Source organism: Pseudorca crassidens, chromosome 8, assembly GCF_039906515.1.
Source record: "Pseudorca crassidens isolate mPseCra1 chromosome 8, mPseCra1.hap1, whole genome shotgun sequence".
NCBI lineage: Eukaryota > Metazoa > Chordata > Mammalia > Artiodactyla > Delphinidae > Pseudorca > Pseudorca crassidens.
In genome coordinates, this window is record NC_090303.1 from 58348285 (window position 1) to 58367293 (window position 19009).

Sequence of the window (19009 nt, forward strand, 5' to 3'; positions counted from 1 at the left end):
TAAATTATTTACTCATAAGAAAAAGACAATAATCCTGTAAATGATTATTTACAGGATTATTTACATGAAATACAATAGCAATTCACTTTTCCTAACAAATCACTGGCTCTCACATATATTTAATTGTTGGATTTCTTAGGTTGTAATTTTTTCAAGATGGCACATAATGCTTCCTGGTACATCAAAATATCTATGCTACTTTGAGAAATCCTGAGCATATATATTCTATGAATATGTATCCATATCTATATATTATCCTGAGTATAAGTACTCTCTATATATGTATACATACAAACATACTCATTTCTATCTACCAATGTTTTCCAGAGAAGCAAAACAAACCATTGTAATGTGTCTGAAAAATAGTTCAACTCAAATAATAATTCATTGTTTTGCCTGAAAATATTACTTCATCGATTATAAAACATTTTCTAGTAGAAATGCTTTTGAAGATCAGGTTAGAAGGGGTAATGCTCTGTTTCAGATAATAAGTGTGACTGAAGAAAAATGTGCATCTTTTTAAAAACTAGACAATCTAAGAGAAAGAAATTCTTTCCTTTTAAAAATAGATATTCAATGTTAGCCAAAATGTAAAATTCAACATAAAATGGATATGATTATTGTTGCTACACACTGTACAAAGTTCTGAATATAAAAAAAAGCTTGTGTTGTTCTGAATCAGTGGTTAGAATGTTTATCACTTATGCATGTACTTGACTTATCCCTGTTCTGCAGTAGACATAATTTTATACCTCATAAAAGCAATTTATGTTTCCAAAGGGAATAATCTGGATAACATAAAATGTGGAGTGCTCTGTTGCAGGAAGCATATTTTCATTCAGCAATTGTATTTAGAGATGGAACTGCACAGTTTGATCATCATATAGTGGCAGAAGGCATTATTCATTTCTATGTCTATGTGAAGCTTTGAGTGCCACAAATTAATATGCATGGCTAATTTATCAATACACATTCTTAATTTGTACCTATATATCACCCTTATAGGTCTCTATAATTCAGATGCACTCAACTGGGTGGCATAACAGAGAAAGCACATGCTACACTAAAAACAAGTTTCATAACTTTGGCAAGTTTTTAAAAATTAATAAATAAATAATCAATTTTATTACCATTTCAATTAATACAAAAAACTATAATGTTACTGTGTAATATAGGATATTTTTAAATGACAATCAGAAAAATGAAAATGTATTATTAAAAGAAGCATTTGATGGAAACCTGTCTCAATGAGAGAAGGCAATGTAGGAATAATTAATTTAATATTTTATGAACTCATTTTGTATGAAGTTTTCAGGGAAAAAGAGATCAAAAACCTTCTTCATTATTTATAAAATAATGAAATACAACAAGTCATTAAGCAGCACAATAAAATTAAGCAAGAATCTTATAATATCAAATTAACCAACAAACTTACTGATAATGTTCATACGATGATGCAAGCACTCTCCTAAAAATTCAAGTAAAGAAAATTTCCTAGGAAAAGAAAGAACTACATACTTAGGAAAACCACTAGAGAGAGCTCTTCTGTTCCTTAAAAGGTTCTGGTAAAGGTAAGTTAACTGAAGCCTCTGTGTTTATCTGCTTTCTGACAAGACCACCACCTTTACACATTGCACTGTTTTGTGTTAGAGTGTCAAGAGGTATATTCTATGGGAAAATGTCGCATACCATCAGAGGGGGCCTCATCATCTTTATCATATCTTTCTGAGGCTAATGAAATAGTGTCTGGAGGCCCAGCAAAAGGGTCATCGTATTCTTCTCCATCTTCTATATCACCTATAAAAGAATCAGAGAAAAAAAGAATGGATATATGTATACATGTATGTATACCTGAACCACTTTGCTGTACACCTGAAACTAACACAACATTGTAAATCAACTATGCCCCAATATAAAGTAAAAATTAAACTTAAAAATATTATTAAAAAACAAAAACTAATCAGAGAAAAGTCTTTTATAATTTAGCCATCTTTAAAAGTGTTACTTTGTCAAAGAGGTAAATTTTACTATTAAATTCGGTCACTTTCATGGAAAACCAAAGAAAAATTTTTGAACTAGATAAAAACAGATCCTATTTTAATGTATATTCGCTGTAACTTAGCTAAAGTAAGTTTTTGAAAGTCAGTACACAACTGCTTCTTTCTGTTACAAAAGGATACAACTTCCAAAATTATGATGGTCTCTACAAAGAGGAATTCAAAAAAGTGGAAGCAGGTTAAAACAGTGTGTAACCAAAACAAACAAAACCAAAATAACAATAACAGCAACCAAAAAAAGCATGGAAAGCACAACAGAGAAAATAATTCAAGTTAATTCCATTTACCTACTCAATAATTGGAAAAATGATGATGAGAAATTGATAATTCAAAGCCATATGAACGTTTTATGTTTTCATTAAAAAATCACAGATTATATTAGAATAGATTAAAAATACTCAGTTGTGTTTTCAAGAGCAGGAATCTTTTACGGAAAAACTGCTTTAAAACTCATATAAACCTTTTAAATTCAAACAAGGTGATTTACAAACTAGACACTTTTGATTTTGCATTCAGTGATATGTTACTTTATTTTTTCTTGTGTTTTGGCTAGTTTTCTAGATGATTTCCAAATCTTAGGCTGATTGGTTGGCTTGAAGTCATTTAATCCCCACAATAAAATCTTGTGGTTTGGGTTTTTTCCATATACTCATTTAGAATAATTTTTTAAAAGAGTGAATCAAACATTTGCTATATCCCAGTTACATCTAAGCACTCATTCTTCATCCATATTGAACAAGAAGGAAAAAGGTATGCTTAATACCATATAAATGATCTGTTAACAATTCAAGTTACTTGTTAAAAATTCAAGAGAAAACCAGCCACCTCACCTAAAAGTCATAGTGAAAAATCTCCCTAGGAATCCTAGAGTGCCTATAGTATTACTTTTAGATCATAGTTGCTAGGCAGATCCAGATTAAAGCTACCTGGCTCTCCAAAAGGATATCTGTATCCTCTGACATGCATCTGATGGGTTGCACCCTACTTTCACCATATTTTTGGTAGAGGAAAGAGCCTCTTTCAAGACAACACTTTCAAAATAATAAAAACCAATATTCATATCTACTTTTTTAAATTTTGATATTTTATCAGCATTCATCATCCCTACCCTACCCTGAAAGTAAAGATATCTCCCATCAAGACAATAAGAGCAGAATATAGAGATGACTATCTTACTGTCCTTAGTGATAATACCATTATGTGTACCATACATGGTGATGTTTCTTCCCCAATTAAAATTCCAAGAAACATGTACAAATACTACTCATTCTTCGGATCTTAATTTCTCTTTCTTTCAAGATATTCAAAGTACTTCTCAGAACATTCAGTGATCCCTTATAATATTTCTCTTATGGAAAGAAGAGTGGTCTGATTTAAAATATGAGGTAAGAGAGAACCTCATAAAAAGTGCTAGTAAAAATATGTTTGAACATAAAATGACAGCTCATGAAATACACAGTAGTAAAGATCACAAAATTCTCAACTGCTCAAAATTGCTAGAATATCCTTATATTCTTAATAAAGTAAGAATTTTTATGTTATGAATTTTCTAAGGATATTTCAAATCATGAACTATAAATCTTGCTATGAAAAAAAAGTATTAGCACACTTCGACTACATTACCATAACTTAGCACTTAGCATATTACACTATTAAGAATACAGAAATACAACAATAAAGCTAATGATTCTATGGAAAGGATTTTGAAAAAATTCAGATGCTCATGCTTAAATCTATTAAACTCTGTGTGGAAATAAACAAAAAAATTTCTTTAAGTTTTGAAAATCAGAATTAGTTTATTATCCTTTGATAATATCCATTATATATTTTTGTGTATATATCCATGTATGTACACATGCACACACACAGCAAAAACATCATTATTAAAGCTATAAATTCAATAATATTTAATATAAGTTAAGACCGTTCTACGCAAATTAGTCACTGACATGTTAAAGACCTCTGTGGTTTTTGGTTTTGTTCAAAAAAAGAGAACACTTTTTGGATTATAAAGTGAAATTGTCTTCAATTTACCCATTCTAAGAACTGCAGTTCATTTCAAATGTTGGGTTTTTTAAAAAAAATACTGTGATATTTATATTTATCTAAGACAAAATAAATTAAGTACTGCTACTGGCCTCATTTCTCCCCTCCCCGCCCCCCCTTTTTCAAAGCTTTCCTTGAATTTAACTCAGAAAGTAAAGAATAAGCATCCCTGTGGCATCTGTATAGGGTTATTCCCTTTTTAACTTGCATTAAGTTGAAAAAACACATCGTTTTTCAAAACAGTCTTCTTCATTTTACTGTTGTTCCAGTGATGATCCACCCCTTTTCCCCCCTCCCTAATTATATTTTTCAACTCAACAAAGAGCTGCTATATTATAAGGAGCTTTAATTGAACACAGGGGTCGCTGTTGAGCAGTGCAAAGCATTTTTTCTCCCCAGGGGCTGAGTACTTGCAACTTATACCTGCAAAGACTTCGATAAATTAAAAGGAAAATGTTCAACTTGTGTTTATGTAATAGAAAACTGAACTCCAAAGCAACAATGGGCATCAGGTAAACGTATCCAATACAATTTACAGACATAATTGAAAGCATTACATCCTAATCAGACATCTAAAAGAAAAGCATGCTCAAATGAAATGTCTACAGAATCATTAGCTGGCAGCCATTCTATTACCATCACACATAATGTCAGTGGTGCCTTGAGCCTGTGCCAATGACAACAGCATAAATTTTGCATCTCATTTCTATGGTCATAAAATTAATGATCAGTTTAAAAATACTTCTTTGTAAAAGTTATTGCGCAAAGAAAAGACATGAATGTGTCCCTGTTATGTACTCAGAAGGATAATTATAGGGTTGTTGCTCATTAATACTGTTTCTTGTTTCCCTAGAAAAGCATTTGATTTATCCCACAACTTTCAAAAGTTTAATTAATGATACAAAGTTAACAGTCTAAAAGACAATGATCCAAGACTTCTTGTCCTGTAATTTCATTGGCAAGTTAAATAACACATCAAAATCAAGGCTTAGGCGTATCACAGCAGCATATTTCTTTGAAAAATATTTTTAAATTTTTAATAGTTGGGTTCAAATTACTATTATCCCTTCTTTTTTATATGGCTCATGGTCAATTAACATTTCCTAAATGCCTGGAGATAAAGCCCAACAGCAATTCAACAGTCATGATCCCACCATTGAAGGTGATTTAACCAATCTACTGCTTGTTTTGGCAAATACAGTTCTATTTTGAACGCAATCAGGTAAATAGTAAACTAAATAATATACCTAAAATTCAGACGATAACCATTCCCTTTTACAGAGAATGAAATGTAAACTTGGTGGGGAAAGTTACTTGAGTCAAAAATATTAATTTTCTACTCAGTTCACTTGTCCAAAATAATTTCTCAAGTGATAATATACAGCTATGAATGGACATAAACATTTAACTTGTCATTTCTCAAGGGAACCTGTAGTTTAATTCTTAAAAATTTGAAAGATTTGAGTCACCACAAATAAGATTCTCTTCATAACTCTTCTACCATAGAAGGGCTAATTTACGGCATGCAAACGTGAGGCAGAATTTTAAAGGAAGGACACCATTCCTCAAGTACTACCTTTGAAACAGACTTCTACTACTATAGGCCCCGTAATCTCAAACATGCTTAACATATTTGTATAAGGCCAGAGATGGGGGGTGGGGGTAAGGGAAGCTGCAAGTTATTTGCTCAGATTTCACTGGGGAGCTAACTTTCAACAGAACATATACTATGTTAGGAAGAGTAAAGGAAACGAAGTTAAACGTCATCCCAAATTCTGACTTTTCTGCTGTTCTCAAGGATTCCATCAGAACAAACTAAAATGGGTCCCTTCTTATCTAACAGCCCTGTTACTCAAAAAACTAGTTTAGTCCATAAATAAACTTAATAATACCAATGAGGTCAAAGGAAATTGCTTTCTAAGTAAACCTATTCATATTTAACAATATCAATGGAGTTTTAGGATAAAATCTGCTAAATAAATGTTTTAATTTAGAGGGAAAATATTTTAAAGGAGAAAATGAGAGCTTTTTAGTTATGACATCTAAAGAGAATTGAAAACAATATATTCACATTTTTTAAAGCTGTAGACACCCATATTTGAAAAATATTCTCTTGAAATATTTGTCTCATGTTAATATGCATACCCTTCCTCTAGTAATTTATGGTTTCCTCAAAATTTATTTGAAAACTGAATTATAAATCAAGATTTACTAAATCCTCTTGATAAATGAACTTGAATCTGAGAATACACATTAATATAACACTTATTGAACACTGACTATGTGTCATGCATAGGTATCTTCACATTATCTTATTCTATAAAGAAAATAATAATACCAAAATCATCACTGGAGTAAAACAAGCCTAATATAAGGGCAAGATACAACTACAAGTAATTGTACCTAATATATATTAGAAAATTCTATTTTATACTCAGTCAGTAACACCTTTACTCAAGTAGTAATATATTTTCATCCCCAAAATAATTATTTCAAGTCACATTTAAGAGCGCTATGACCTTATGATGTGACAGAGAACAAATTCTGAAATAATCATAATTGTAAAATAATTCTAAAATGAGCATAATTCTAGTGCATGAAGCCTGTATTTAGGAGTATACTTTATATTACTAGGCTACATTGTAACTAAGAATAAAAAACTAGCGTTAGATAGTTATTCTGTCATGTACAATATCTAAAGACTATAAGAAGAGATGTGAGAGGAAAGGAAGAAGGATAACAGACATCTGTGAACATTAAAGTAACTAATAACTCACTTATTTGAAACAAATAAATGTGAATTAATTCATTTTATTTAAGAACTCTATTCCAGGTCCTTTTTTCTCCCAACAATGATATTAAAATGGTACTTAACCATCATGTAAAAAAAAAAATTATGTGAAACAAATAGGAGTATAAAGGTAAAAAGCAGGAAAATAGCCTCTGGTCACCTCATTGTGACCCTATATTGACCTGAGAGAGAGAAAGAGAGAGAGGGGAAACAGCCAAAAGGATTTCTGCCCAGGTTTCCTTGGATGAAGACAATCCAAAAGCCCCAAGAAGAAAATGTAAGAAAAAAAAGAAAAGCAGCATTATCAAAATATACTTAGATGAATTCAATTTATTCACTGTAGAGATCTGGTTATTAATAAATTCCTGTTTTTAAAAAATATGTCTTTTGAGCAATTGCTTATTCAACTATTAAGCCTGTACTAACTTCCCTTTACTATTTCTAACGAACTACAGAAATAGTCTTTTTAGAACAGTCGAATTATACTTCGAGGGTAGAATGGCATAAAATTACTCAGCTTCTCATATTTCTCCAAGGTATGCATCTAATTTATCCACAGGTTTACTTTTGAGCAGGCATTCTTGGTGATTAGTTAACTCAATACAGCAGTATTGAAATACAAATGACTTATTCAGAGGAAAATGATTATGGGGAATCTCTGAATTCTGTGTTATTTGCAATCTTATTCTAGGCTCATTTTTCAATTTCTATCAAATACTATATAAACTTCCATTCTCCTTAGAGACAAAGAATGTATCTCAGTAATGTAATTTTAATATCCACACACCTGAACAAGTCCTAAACCAGAATACCAAAGGGAAAGTTCCTACCCTATTATTGAATCATATGCAATTCTACATATATGACTTTATACTATCACATTTTCTTAGCTTAAAAATGTTTAACGTACAAATAATTAAGTCACAGTGAGAGTCCAATAAGTAACCACTAGAACAAAATGTGCCTTTTAAGAAAAAAGGCAGAATCTGATACGCAATATTTCCCCTATAAACAGTGCACTGTATAAAAGTTATCATAATTCAAATGCATAAATTCATTATTTCTATACTCAACTAAGCAAAATACAACATGATTAAACCCACAGTTTAGGATTCATTATAGAGAACAAAGAAGTAGGTACTTGTGGAGAGGAGGAGTTTCCTGCTCTTCCCTCTATTTAACAGTGTTAAAAAATTTAATACGGAAAAAAATCTCTTCTTATTTCCTCTAATCACAACAATTGTGATGACTTAATGTGAAAAGAAACTGTGGTTTCCTTTTAACTGATTTTAGGTTTGTCTGGTTAAGTAGCTGGTTTATTGAAACCGTCATTACTCTCTCACTTATCAGCTGGCAGAGATATGAGTTACTCTGTGGTATCTGCTAACCCCAGTTAGAAGATGCCACACTGCTTCCCCCAAACGCAGAGCCTAGCTTCACATAGTTAACTGACCTCATGTTGTGACCCTCATACCAGCATCCACAGGCTTCAGGTCATGACCTATGAATTAGCATCATGGAAGTAAGGGCCATACCAAGTTTCCCTTGCAGAACTGAAGACATGAAATAGTAGAAACTTCCTACGCCTTTCTGGATTTGGTTTTCAGTACGCTAAGCAGCTGTCTCTCAAATCTAAAGGAAGACAATCAGCTTACCAGCATTCTCACATATTTCGAAAAATGAAACCGAATCCCCTTCTTTGAAAATGCCTGTGGCATATATTTATTCATATCAAAAGAATCACAAGAATAATAAAAACCAGCATTTGGAAAAGATTTTACTCATGCTCTCAAACAAAAGTTGATACTGTTTTTAAACCAATTACCTTTTCGAAACATTACCTATGAGCACCCAGCCACAGGCCCTCCTGCTCCCATGACCACTATAAAGTAATCTCTACAGGGTTAAATGGTGTTAGGTTAGTATCTCGCCTCTGCCTCACAAAATTCTTCCGTGTGTAACTGCACGTATATACCTTTCTTAACAAACTTCTGCCACAATGAACCCTAAGAACCATAAAACCTAAGAATGTTAAACACAGATTTCTGCATGAAAGATTGTGCAAAAGAAGATTGTGCAGAGTAGATTCTAGATATGTTTTTTAATTTTATTCTCAGCAGGGGGAGCTAGCACTCTCATCTTTAAAGTCTAAGTATACAACACAGAAATTTAAATTTTGACTCCAACTATCAAATTTCAGTATGTGTTAGATTTTCCTACTGAAAATCCCTGCAAGGAAAAAAAAATGTCAAGTTTGACAAAACTTGAAAATTTACCTTTGCCTTGAAATTCCTGAAGGTAGCTGCAAAATAAAGCAAGAACATTATATTTTAAAATAAAGGTTGACAAATCAAAACAAGATCTAATCAATGGCAATAATTCAAGTCTATTTTAAAATCTATATTGTAAATATAGATTTAGAGAAAAAACTACTTCCTATCCTGAAATGATAATTCCAAAAGGCTTATGGATTTATAATAAAGGTATTTTTAAAGACTTAAGTTACAGTAGTAAAACCAGAATATGTCTTTAATACATACAACTTAAATTACATTTATTCATTTGAGTGTCTGGAGGTATCTTCCGTATTTATGTTAAAATTCTCAACCTACCTATGTCTTATCAGTTAGACCAAATATATCCTCAAATAATCAAAATAAACAGTTGGATTTTGCTAGAATGCTTAGAAAAATACATAATCAATAGGCTTCACAAAAAATGGTATTATGATAAGCCTGCCTGTTTTTAAAAACTATTATAGTAGAAATATAGTTTGTCCTTTAAAACTACTTCAAACCAATTAAATTAGAACATAAAAAATTTAATCCCACAATAATCAGTCCTTCATTAAAATGTTAATTACAGCGTTTCTTATAAGTAAGAAATAAGTAATAAAAGGCAAGTAAGTGACTTACATAGACTTTACATCTTTTATCTTCTTAATAAGGGAGTCTCTCTTTTCCTTTGCTTTCTTGGATAAATTTTCCCCTCTCAGTACGTCTGCTACAAATGTTTCAACATCTAAACCATGAAATATAAGAAAAAGGATACAAATTATAGGAAAGAATCATTTTTTTGTGAAGACAAATAGGACAATGATTGTTTCTACCCATAAGTGTTAGTATCTGTACAATTTGTTACAGTTTTTTATCAGTCCAAAGCATAACAGTTGAAGTATGTTTCAAATACTAAATTGGACAAATCTGTTCACCTCTTAGCTAATAAAATGTGTATGCTCTACTTATGCTTAACACAGCAAATGCTATTTGAATGTTTAGCATCATTAAACCAGGAAGAAGCACGCAAGTTTTAATAAACTATGGTGCCCCATAAACAAATTCTCTGTATAAAAGCAAGTGCAGAGCTTTCATGCATGTTACTATCATTTTTTAGTATTTTGTAAGTTCCTGTATGAACAGGTCATTCACAATATTATACCAATATAAGCTAATGCCTCTGGCGAAGGCATCCTTTTCCCAGTATAATCAATTTTCAGGTATATGCAGCGCTTAATGCTTTAGAGGAAAAACAAATCCCTTTTGCTAGCCAAGATTCCCAAATCAAACCCTCCTCTTTCCTACCTGCCCCACCTACTTTGGCCAGCTATTCTCAAATAAAAAAGATAATCAGTTGTGTGGTTTTGTGTGCTCTTGCTTCCTGCCTTGGCATTACTACCTGGAAATATTTCTTTAAATAAAGGAAAAAGTGGCAAAATAGATTTAGCCACTATTTTAAAATATAGTAACCAAGAGATAAGACTTCTATGGCCTCATATAACATTTTCACAAAGCCTCTTTTTTTTTTTTTTAATTCAGTAAACTTCTAAATTATTCTGCTTTCTAATTCTCTCTGGTATACAATTCCACCAAATCCTTATTGGTTTGATTTTAAGATAGCCCCACTCTTATTGTTCATGAAATACTGTAAAAGTTTAAATTAACTTTATATTCAGAATTTCAAATGTCACTTTGAGGTATCTAATGTAGAAGATACCATTAAAAAATTTTCAGTAGGTATGACTATAAACCACCCATATTTCATATTGAAGAGATGTGTATATGTTTTACTTTCTTTTTATTTAACTAATTTGTCTCCTATTTCACACGATAAAAAGATGGTATCAAAACATACAATAATATTATACTTAATTCAAAGCAGTATAGCAAATAGTCTTTCAACTGTACTTACAATTAGCAACTTAAAACCTAGTATTTGAAATAGAATGTTATAACTGATTTTAAATTCTTGATTACAAAAGTATGTTGACCCAAGGAGTGAAGCTGATTAAACTGTTATTCATTCATAATAAATTGTGTAAAAGTGATTCTTCACTAAATCAATATAAGTGAAATCATTAAAATTTAGTCTTGGAATAATTCTAAGTAGCTTTCTGGTTTGAAGTCCATCACTGACTAATGTTAAAAGTAACTATCAAAATGAAACAAAAGCAAAATGTCACAGCTTCTCTTTCCTTGAGCTGTCCCTATTTTGAAGAGGGGGACACAGAGACATAATCCAGTACCAGTGCAAATTGGACCCACACTTCTAAAGTGAGTTCAAAATAATGAGACATAAAAAAGCACTCTTCTCTTTTGTATGTAACCAGAGGAGCAAGGCAACCTCTGGACATTCAGATATTAGCTGAAATGGAAAAGATCATTGGCTTCTCTGAGATGGCTCCAATAAATCTACTAAGAAACTGGAGTAAGAGAAGGAGTAGCACCTCTACTGCTGATTCTTTCTTCCAGCCAGACTCAATACTTGGAAGAATCACTGGCATAACGATTGGTAGTTTGCTTAATGTTACTTTCACTCAGTGTTTGTCTTTAATTCCCTCATCCACACCAGTATTTAATTGCCTATTTTACATTTTCATTATACAATACAAGTTTAAGCAAACAGGATCTCTTTTCTATCTCCGGAAGCAATAACAGAACGAATTACAGCCCGAGTTATTTCTTTAAAAGGTCTTTTCAGTTGTATAAAAACTCAGAAAACAAAAAGCTGTAATGTTCTATAGTTTCCTAACAGTGCCAAAAACATTTTTAAATCATTGAGCTATGCTATTTTGTGAGGAAATACTTGTTGAAGGAGTGAGACTGCAGGAAGAATCTGTGTTGTTTGTTTTCTGAGTGGGAGGAGGTTCAGAGATTGCGCAAGGGAAAAATTCTATATTTTTAGAGTAGTCAATGTATTTATTCCTAAACTTCTGCCACAAAAGGGGTTTAAGGCAACTGAAAAGATTTAATAAACACTGATTTTTAAAAATTATTTCACAAACGAGATGTGGAAAGCGTACAACCTGCTTTCTGGTTTTTTTTTGTTTTTGTTTTTAACAAATAAGAACTTCATAGTGGAAGCGATTCCTGCAATAGTCTTCGTTTGCTGGTGCCCACAGACTCAATTGGTTTTCAAGTTTTTGAAATCCGGGTTTTTTCTTAAAATCCATACTGTGCCCATTTATTTTGAAATCGAACGAAACCAGTCTCTCCTAGGCACAGGAGACCCTCTGGACGTGCCCGCGGCCTTCGCAGAGCCCCTGCGCAGAGCCCCGACCCCGTTCCCCCGGCGCAAAGACGTAGCGGGTGCTGGAAAGTTACTCGGCCTTCACCGGGAGATGCTCGGGCTCCGCCGTCCGAGACACTGGGAGTGTTAAACCCCAGGGTTCCCGTCATTGGAGCTGTGAGCAGGGAGCACTGGTTTGGGGCAGCGCCCTCGCCAGACAAATGGGACTGGATCTGCGGCTTTGTAGCTCAGAGCCAGGGTAATATTTCAAAAGCGAGCAATAAAAGTCCTGGGCGACTCAAGCACTCCCCTGGCTGGTTGGAAAAGAGATCTGAAGCTTTTTATTGTGCTCTGAATAGCCCTGCAAACGGTAAACTAGCGAGCGCTTTAGCCCTCTTCTACCTTCCTTTAGGGGTCATGTCCCTCTGTTAATATGTAGATTTCACTGACTCCAGACTGCCTGTAATTCGGGGAACAGCCGTAATTCGATTACAAGAAAAGGTCAGCCTGCCTCCTCGCTGGCCTCTTGGCCTGGCGAGTAAGACAGAATTCCTCTTTCTCACAGGAGGGATCTCGGCTCACCCGCGTCCTCCACGGCAGAGGAGAAGCTTAAGGACCCACCCGGCCACGTGGAGAAAGCGCAGTTCCGGCGCCCTCTAAGCCCCAGGTCTAATCCCTACCGCCGCTCCGCGCTTCGTCACGTAGACCGCAGGTCAGCGCCGGCCGCATTTAACCCCAGAATTGGGCCCATCTCCATCCGCCTCTGCCCCCCAAGTCATCACCAAGGAAAAAGTTACTCAGCGAATACAAACGTGGTGGTGATTTTTGCTCCTGTTACACCTTAGCATTGTCAGAGCAAACCTGATCTCCCGGTACAACTGTAAAGATCTGGGGGAGAAGGCCGCTGGAAAGATCTGATTTACAACCGCTCTGTAGATAAACGTTAAGGTCTGAAAACAAAATTAAAAGATGACATCATGTCTTGGCTCAGCAATCCTCAAGCAGTTTAAGTTAGAAACTTCTCAATAGCCATCGCAACCCCTAAGAGGCAAATACTTAGCACACACCAAGTCACCTAGTGGTACTCAAATTTTCCTTTTTTTTCTTTTCCTGTACATATGGACCCCCTAGAAAAACTGCCACTCATCTCCCCCTAGAGCCCGAGAGGCTAGGACAGGTATCTAACACACATAAGCTAACAGCTTTCTACCAATTTCCATACTAATTACAGTTTCAAGGTGAAACCACACAAGGTTACGACAGTTTTAAAATTCTTGCAAACTATAAACTGTCGGCTTCTCCAATCTGAGTACATAGCACAGGTTCCAACTCTTTAAGAAAGCCGGGGTTTGACCACTTGCCCTCACCATCCTCCACCGTGGAATATGACTTCCAGGCTGGAGGTTGTAAACAAGTCACAGAGGTAACACCTGGTCTCTTCTGCCTAGTCCTCCAACCAACCGATACCTCACCTCCCTGGGCAGGCATGCAAGTGTGCAGGCACAGGCGCACAGGCGCACGCACGCGCGCACACACACACACACACACACACACACAGCCTCTGTATTGGCCTGAATTGTATAGCAGAGGGGGCAAGAATTAGAGTGAATCCACTACCACATGCTCAGCCCCAGATCAATTAATAAGTATGAAACCAGTCAAACCATACCCCAAATGGCTTTACGACTTAATTCCACATCTTTCTCTACTTTATGAATTGGACCAAGTTGTACTTTGTATTCACTGAGGTGCTATCACTAAACTTAACAAGAATCTCAGCCTAGAATTTAAGTTGGCATCAGAACAAAAAGAGAAGCTTTTCTTCTCTGTTAAAGGAGGGTATAGTCTGACCAAACACCTACTGGTGAAAACATAAAAATCAGTTAAACTGGGCACATGTAGACCAATTAAGCTAAATGCCCAAATTTGGAAAATAGCTAATCAAAAAGTTATTGATAGCTCTAATAAATGTATTTCTCTTGTTTTCCCAGCACCTTTACAGGTTATGGTTGAACTGTGGACTTTTCAAACATGGAAAAAGAGACAGGAACAAGCACAAGGAGTTCTCAAAGTATGATAGGAAAAACGTACCTGAGTCTTAAAATCCAATCATCTGATTACATTTTCAAAATAGGCTTTGGAGGCTAAATGACTTATTTTGGTGGAAAGCTGGACTGTTGAAGGATAGAGATGAATATTTTTCACCTCTAAAAGATAACTCGATGAATAGCACCTTATAATCATCAAAATCTCTTTACCACACATTTTCAAAGAAGCCACAGTGAATAAAACATTAGTCTGAGATTTACACTATATTCACTGTTAGGTATCATGTATTGTAATGTGTTCACTATGTGATTGAAAAAGAAATGTAAACTCAGCGGAATGAAAAAGATAGACTTGGCTTTAATTGAAAAAGACAAACTAAGTGAATAATGAGTATATAAAAACTAGCCTATGCCACTTTTATCACCCATATATGACACTTAATCTTAAATTTATGAGAGACAACTGAACTGTGTTTCAAATCACCAGAGGCTTTTCCCACTCTGATGTTTCTGTCTTCTTTCTAGTAATACTTTAATGCTGATAAAGTACAGCTAAGCTCATTAGGAAATTTTTATATACTTCTCTCTTTTAGAATATTTAGATTTCTTTTTTAAAAGGAAACCAGTGATAATTTGGATTGGGTAACTATAAAATTGTGCATACTAGCATATTATCAAGAGCTTTATTTAGTAATCTGAGATGAAAATACTTTAAAAGGAATGTCATGAAAAAAAAACAAGACAGCCAAAGATCCTCTCCCAAGAAAAAACAGAATATTGTATGCTTAACATAGGCAAATCATTTTCCTAACATCACATCTTAAGTCATCTATGTTATCTGACCCATACAAGAAACTATAACTTTCTAGTTCCTTGATTTACAAACATATATTCCTATTGCTAGAAGAGAAAAATCTTAGAGGTGTCATGGACTGATTTCACTGCAAGATCAAAGGTTCTCATATCAACTTTAAACTCATTAGTTATTACTGCCAAAATGGGGCAGGCTTGTTCTTGCTCTATAGGAAAATCCAGGTGCTAAAGAAGTAGGTGACTATTGCTGACTCAGTAGGTGGCACTCTTCCCTTTACATACTCAGCCAATGCCCCAGAAGGAAGTTATGGGACACTAGATACACCATAAATGATTCTCATAAGAAAAATAAAACCGAAATGTTGACCAAACTATAAATGGAACTTTGGAAGGGTCGAAATCAAACCACACTATTCTCAGCATTGAAAAAAATTCGACCTCTATCTCAACTGAATTCCGTTCTTTACCTAGTGTCCCTAAAGGGATTATCAATTATGTGTGAAGGTTTTTAAAAATGTCCTGGAAATCCTCAATAGAGGAAAATGCAATATTTCTAATCAAGACTGCCAAGTGAACAAAATCTCAGGGGCACTTTGCACACACCACTGTGTTTATTGTTTGTTTGGTTTGGGTTTGATTTTTCAGAGTATACAAACAACCATCATTTTCTTCAACATTGGTTTCATTTTCTAACTCAATAAAAAGAAACTAACATTTTCTTACAGCTTTCCTTTTTAAATATTGTTGTCCTAAAACAAATGAATGAGAATATCTAACTGCAAACCACCAAGAGTCCAGTATTCAAAGGGCGATTAAACAAATCAAGGGGATTGGGGGTGGGGGGTGGCGAGCAGTGGTTCTAATTCCTCTCACTTTCTTGCCTGCCTGGAGGAAAAACTCACATAAATCAAGATTATTCTTGCTGTTCATCCTAGTCAAAATATTTGGATGTGGGAGAAGATTAAATGGACAAGATTTGGGATAATCCTTTGATTCTAATTATCCCAGCTAAACCTGTTCTTCCATTGTGGTGAAAAAAAATTAAAGGTTGCCTGGAGTGCATACGGCAGTTCCCAATTTACTTTTAACAACAAAAATCTGTAAACCTTTTTCTATTCATGGGACAAGAAAATAATTCAACACTTTTATAAAAAGTATAGGCTATCAATATTTAATATACTGATTCCACAGAAATAAAAATAACTAATGGTCAAACTATATAGCCACTTTTTCAAGAGCATCATTAAATGTGAGGTAAGAATGATAACCTCTATGGATTTTTGCATTTCTAAAGAATTTTTTTTAAAGGGAAGGAATCAGAAGGAGGGGGGAACAAATATTGAAAAGGAAGCCTAAAACAGATATAATCAGAGGAAAAAATAAAGAGAATAATAAATTGATAAGAATACATTTGAGCACCTACCTCTATCAAGCAGCTGAAACGTCAAACATTTAACACATATGGCATAATGATTTGGATAAAGGGAACATGGAACGCAATGGGAAATGTTCAAAACATCTTTTTTAATAGGCGTTATCTTTTGACTTTATATTCTTTTCTTCTGAAGGGATTTTAATGCCTGAAAAGTTTAGTTCCTTATCTTCTGTACCCTGGAATTCTAGCATAGCACCATGCATTCTAAGAGTGCTCAACTGTTAGCTACAACCACCACTGCCAATATCTTCTTACTTTCAAAGAAAGAACTAGGTAAGCCAGCAATATCTTTAAAATTCAAACCAATGTCAACTCTTCCTCTATAGTTTTAATAATTTTAAATCTAACCATGTCCTATTGCCCAAACACTTGAATGATGCAAATGGTCATGCACAATCCAACAGAATTTTTTGGATAAAAAAATGTGAAAAAAAAAATTGCTCAGAGCACTTATTCTTGAAACCTTTCCTACCTCAAAAAAAGATTTTAATTAAAGTCAACCATAAAATGTTAACCATTTTCTTTGAATGATTAGTTTAAAAAGAAAACTGAAAAACACTGGTTCACTTGTTTCATTTCTTTACAATTTATATCATATATATTTCCTCACAGCCATACCTCTTGAAAATATCCTCTGAAAATAAAGTATAAGTCAAATTTGTGATCAACAAAATTTTAGTGTTTTATTATTTGTTTTTAATACTTCATGTGTTTTAATATGTGATTTGCTTTAAAAGTGTGAAATACTGTGCTCGCTTCGGCAGCACATATACTAAAAAAGTGTGAAATACTGAAAATGTCAATAAAATGATTTTTAAAACGCTGATTTTAGACATTATGTAGGTATTATTATCTGATTATCTGATTAAAGAGAGAGATGGCTAAAGTATATAGGAAGTTAGCAATGGCAGATAATTTAAATATTATTTAATTCTGAGCTTTCAATTAAATTACGTAAATAAGGGCTACATGAAATATTTGTAATCTATGGGGATCAGAGAATAAAGAGTCCCATAACCCATATACCATACTATCTGCAAATGTATGACTATGGATCCAGACAGCAAACTGTCTACTGTGCAGCTGTCAAGCTTCAAAAGCATGTACCCAGAGGTTACCCAGTTTACTTCCTAAACTCAAAAATTCACACCTAGAATATCCTGAAAATGGTGACATCTATTTTTAGAGTTATGATAAACAGTTCTCTGACCTGGTGACTAAAATAATATTCTAAGCAAGGAATTCCAGCATAGTAACAACAAAAATGTTAACTGCAGTAAAACAAAATCAGCATCCACTTGAAACTCGCATAGAATGGAATAAAAGCTGCCTTAACTCAGCCCCTACAGTTCTTTCAATATTTCCCTTAGTGGTACCCATTAATGACAACAAGCATTTCTTAGAGTAAAACACTGTCCCACCACAAATGCATTCACCACACTGCAATCATGTTCACATAAACATGTCTGCATTCATACACTATTGGTTTTATTTTCTCTATCATATTCAAGATGCTAACCACCAAAATAGTGTAACAGCATATAAGATTTGGTCTCACAGTGCTCTAACAGTAACTTACTACTTATAATGTCACATTTTAAACACTGCTTTAAGAGTTAAAATAAGCAAATTGTAACACAGGCATCTAAGAGAAACTCTTTTAATCCACTTATTCATGACCAATATTGAAGGATACTAAAGAAACAACTAAAGAAAAGTAAAAATTTTTAATCAAAATTCAGAATTCTGATGTACACATGACAAAGTGAATAATGGGAAGAATTCCAGAGCAGCAGGATAGGTAAGATTTGTGCTACCCTAAAACAGATGTATTGTCTTTTCTACCTTGTGCAGAAATACAAATTTTTTAACAGCCCTTAGTGAAAATACACATCTCCATATCAAGTATATTAATGAACTAGCAGTGGATTCATAACAGCCTTGAAGAATGCATCTTTAATTCCTAAGTTCCTATAAATGGTAATTTTAAACTGAAAAGGGGAAGATGAGGGTGCAAAGATGAAGTACTGTACTTTAATCGTGTGACACAGGAAGTTGGACTTTAACACATCCTTCCTTTTTTGTTTTAACATGTTACTCAGGCTGAAGACAAGTGGCTATTTGAGAGTCAGGTTCTCTTCGAAGGTCTCAAATATGGGTGGACTGAATGTTGAAGAAAAATGGGAGTTTTAGAAATGACAAACCCTTTGGTCTCTGATCTCTCTCTCTCTCTCTTTCTCTCCTTCTCTCTCTCTTTGCTCTCTCTCTCTCTCTCTCTCTCCCTCTCTCTCTCACACACACACACACACACACA

General features: G+C 33.9%; 1 protein-coding gene across 3 annotated transcripts in view; it reads right to left on the reverse strand.

Annotated features, from left to right (window-relative positions):
• SKAP2 (src kinase associated phosphoprotein 2) overlaps positions 1–19009 on the reverse strand; it is a 304301-nt gene that overhangs the window by 139648 nt on the left and 145644 nt on the right. For all 3 annotated transcript variants that reach the window (XM_067746566.1, XM_067746564.1, XM_067746565.1), the window contains 3 exons: positions 9810–9915; positions 9171–9196; positions 1690–1797 (listed from right to left, as the gene is read on the reverse strand). In XM_067746566.1, coding sequence (XP_067602667.1) covers positions 1690–1797; positions 9171–9196; positions 9810–9915 — 240 coding nt within the window. The remainder of the gene's footprint in view (positions 1–1689; positions 1798–9170; positions 9197–9809; positions 9916–19009) is intronic.